The sequence below is a fragment of the Eufriesea mexicana genome, unplaced genomic scaffold (assembly GCF_001483705.2).
Source record: "Eufriesea mexicana isolate 0111107269 unplaced genomic scaffold, ASM148370v2 scaffold305, whole genome shotgun sequence".
Classification (NCBI taxonomy): Eukaryota; Metazoa; Arthropoda; class Insecta; order Hymenoptera; family Apidae; genus Eufriesea; species Eufriesea mexicana.
Window position 1 is genome coordinate 754,985 of NW_016908472.1, and position 1,895 is coordinate 756,879.

The 1,895-nt window shown below is 47.8% G+C and overlaps 3 protein-coding genes across 3 annotated transcripts in view; 2 read left to right on the top strand and 1 right to left on the bottom strand.

Annotated features, from left to right (window-relative positions):
- LOC108555827 (axoneme-associated protein mst101(2)) overlaps positions 1 to 74 on the top strand; it is a 1,802-nt gene extending 1,728 nt beyond the window's left edge. Inside the window, exon 5 of the mRNA XM_017911653.1 lies at positions 1 to 74. The gene's annotated coding sequence lies outside the window, so the exon portion shown is untranslated.
- Positions 7 to 1,895, bottom strand: part of zuc (Mitochondrial cardiolipin hydrolase zuc) — an 8,871-nt gene continuing 6,982 nt past the window's right edge. Inside the window, exon 4 of the mRNA XM_017911788.1 lies at positions 7 to 121. Within this exon, the coding sequence (XP_017767277.1) occupies positions 75 to 121 (47 nt within the window). The 3' untranslated portion in view covers positions 7 to 74. The remainder of the gene's footprint in view (positions 122 to 1,895) is intronic.
- meng (serine/threonine-protein kinase meng-po) overlaps positions 1,564 to 1,895 on the top strand; it is a 3,862-nt gene continuing 3,530 nt past the window's right edge. Inside the window, exon 1 of the mRNA XM_017911663.1 lies at positions 1,564 to 1,602. The gene's annotated coding sequence lies outside the window, so the exon portion shown is untranslated. The remainder of the gene's footprint in view (positions 1,603 to 1,895) is intronic.

A 1,895-nucleotide genomic window follows, 5' to 3' on the forward strand; every position in this document is an offset into this window, starting at 1 on the left:
TCCTGCTGTTCTCGTACTTCGTGTTCCTGTCGCACCTGGTGCAGTAGCGCCTGCACCAGCCACTCTTCCACCGTTTATACAGAGCACATCTCGACTTCCTCTTCCGTATGAAATTTCGTACCTGTGGGTGACAAAACGGACAGCGTTAGATCGTCGAAAGCAAGCTCTCGAAAACGAGGCTAAATTTTATTCCGTGGCGCTGCGCGCCCATGTTATTTAACTTTGTTTTATTTTATCCAATCGACGCTAAATATGTATGTATGTATGATATGAACGAACGTGGGAGCAAGCGAATAAAGAACCTACGAAATATCCCATAGACGTACGGCATTTGTTGCTTTCTACCTACACGATCCCCGGCTTCTCCGAGATAAATACAGGCGTTACGGGTCTAATGAATCGAAACGAAACAGTACCACGATACATCGTATTACCTACTTCTATCGTAACGGTTTTCTCTATTTATATCTTCGATATTGCCGTCGTTGCACTGGTATGTACGATCCATCCCTATGGACATCGTATACTTGACATACATGTTAAAAATACTTTCTGGTTTAAATTAAATTCCACCTCGGGAGTATGCGTATTATTTGGCCATCGGTAATACGTATTATTCGGCCACCGTACGTATACACGCGTGTCCCGAGATCGCGCGTACGAGCCTGGTTTCTCGCTAAGTACGGTTACCCCGTATTGGCAACGGAGAACGAGGAACCTAAGATCGCTACTTTTGCACGTGCTAACAAGAAAGAGCGGCACCGCTCGAGAGGTATCTACCAAGCGCGAAAATCATTAGTTTGTCCCCCGGTCTCGAAATAAAAATTCACGCTTTGACAAAACGATTCCGCTAACTCGGCGAGGCACGCACGCTCCTCGCAAGGAGAGGAAAAAACAAAAAGAATTACGCGCAGCGGGTGCTCGATAATGTGGAAAATTTCTCGAAATCAGCGAAGAAGAAAGTGCATCTCGCTCGCGGCGGCAAACTTTCCGTTTAATCTCGCCGCATGGTCCGGACATTTCGCGGATGCGCGTAATTACCCTGATTTAGGCAGCGACTGGTGCAAGTGATAATTTCTTGCAAAGCAGAGCACGCGGGGTTTAATGGTTGAAAAAAAGTGCCGGGGAATTACAGGGATGTTTGATCCTCGCATCGATGTTCCATACCCTTTTTCGATCTACGTCTGCGCGTGTCGGCCGGGTCTATAAAAGCGACGCAGGGCGTCGCGACGGCTCCAGACGCGACATACGCGCATTGCTGAAAATGTGACATCGAGGAACGTAACGGTTTTCTCGACATCATCGTTCACGGTTTTCTCGATTTCTGTGAAAAGTCGATAGAATATCGAACGCGACGAACCCTCACACCGAGGCTCAGCCCCCGGTCGCTTTGTTCTTGTGCATCGTATTCGTATTTCCCGTCGTGGCATACGTGTGAACAGTGAAAATGTAACTGAAGGGACACGCATAGGAGCAAGAGACCGTTCGTAAGGGTTACAGCGTGAAACTTTACACTGTGTGCTGTACGACCTGTGCGTTGAACGTTAAAAATCATTCAGCGAATACGCTTTTTCCGTTGCCTTAAGGATTACTACGATCGTGGTAAGTTCTCGGAAGCGCAATTACCAGCCTGTGACGTGAGAACTTCGCTCTACCGCTGCGTCTATAAATCTATCAAACGTTTATCTCGCGAATCGAAATGCCGTCGAGACGCGGTCGATGTTAATAGACATCCGCGTTGACAGGGAGTCGTGACGGAATCGCGATAAAGTTAACGCGAGGAGAACGCGATGAAATAAAAATTAGGCGAATACGGTCCACTTCTCATTCAGAGTTATCGCGTTTGCGACGCCCTTTCATTCTTGCTTTCTCCCTCCCTCCACCCTCGCACCCTC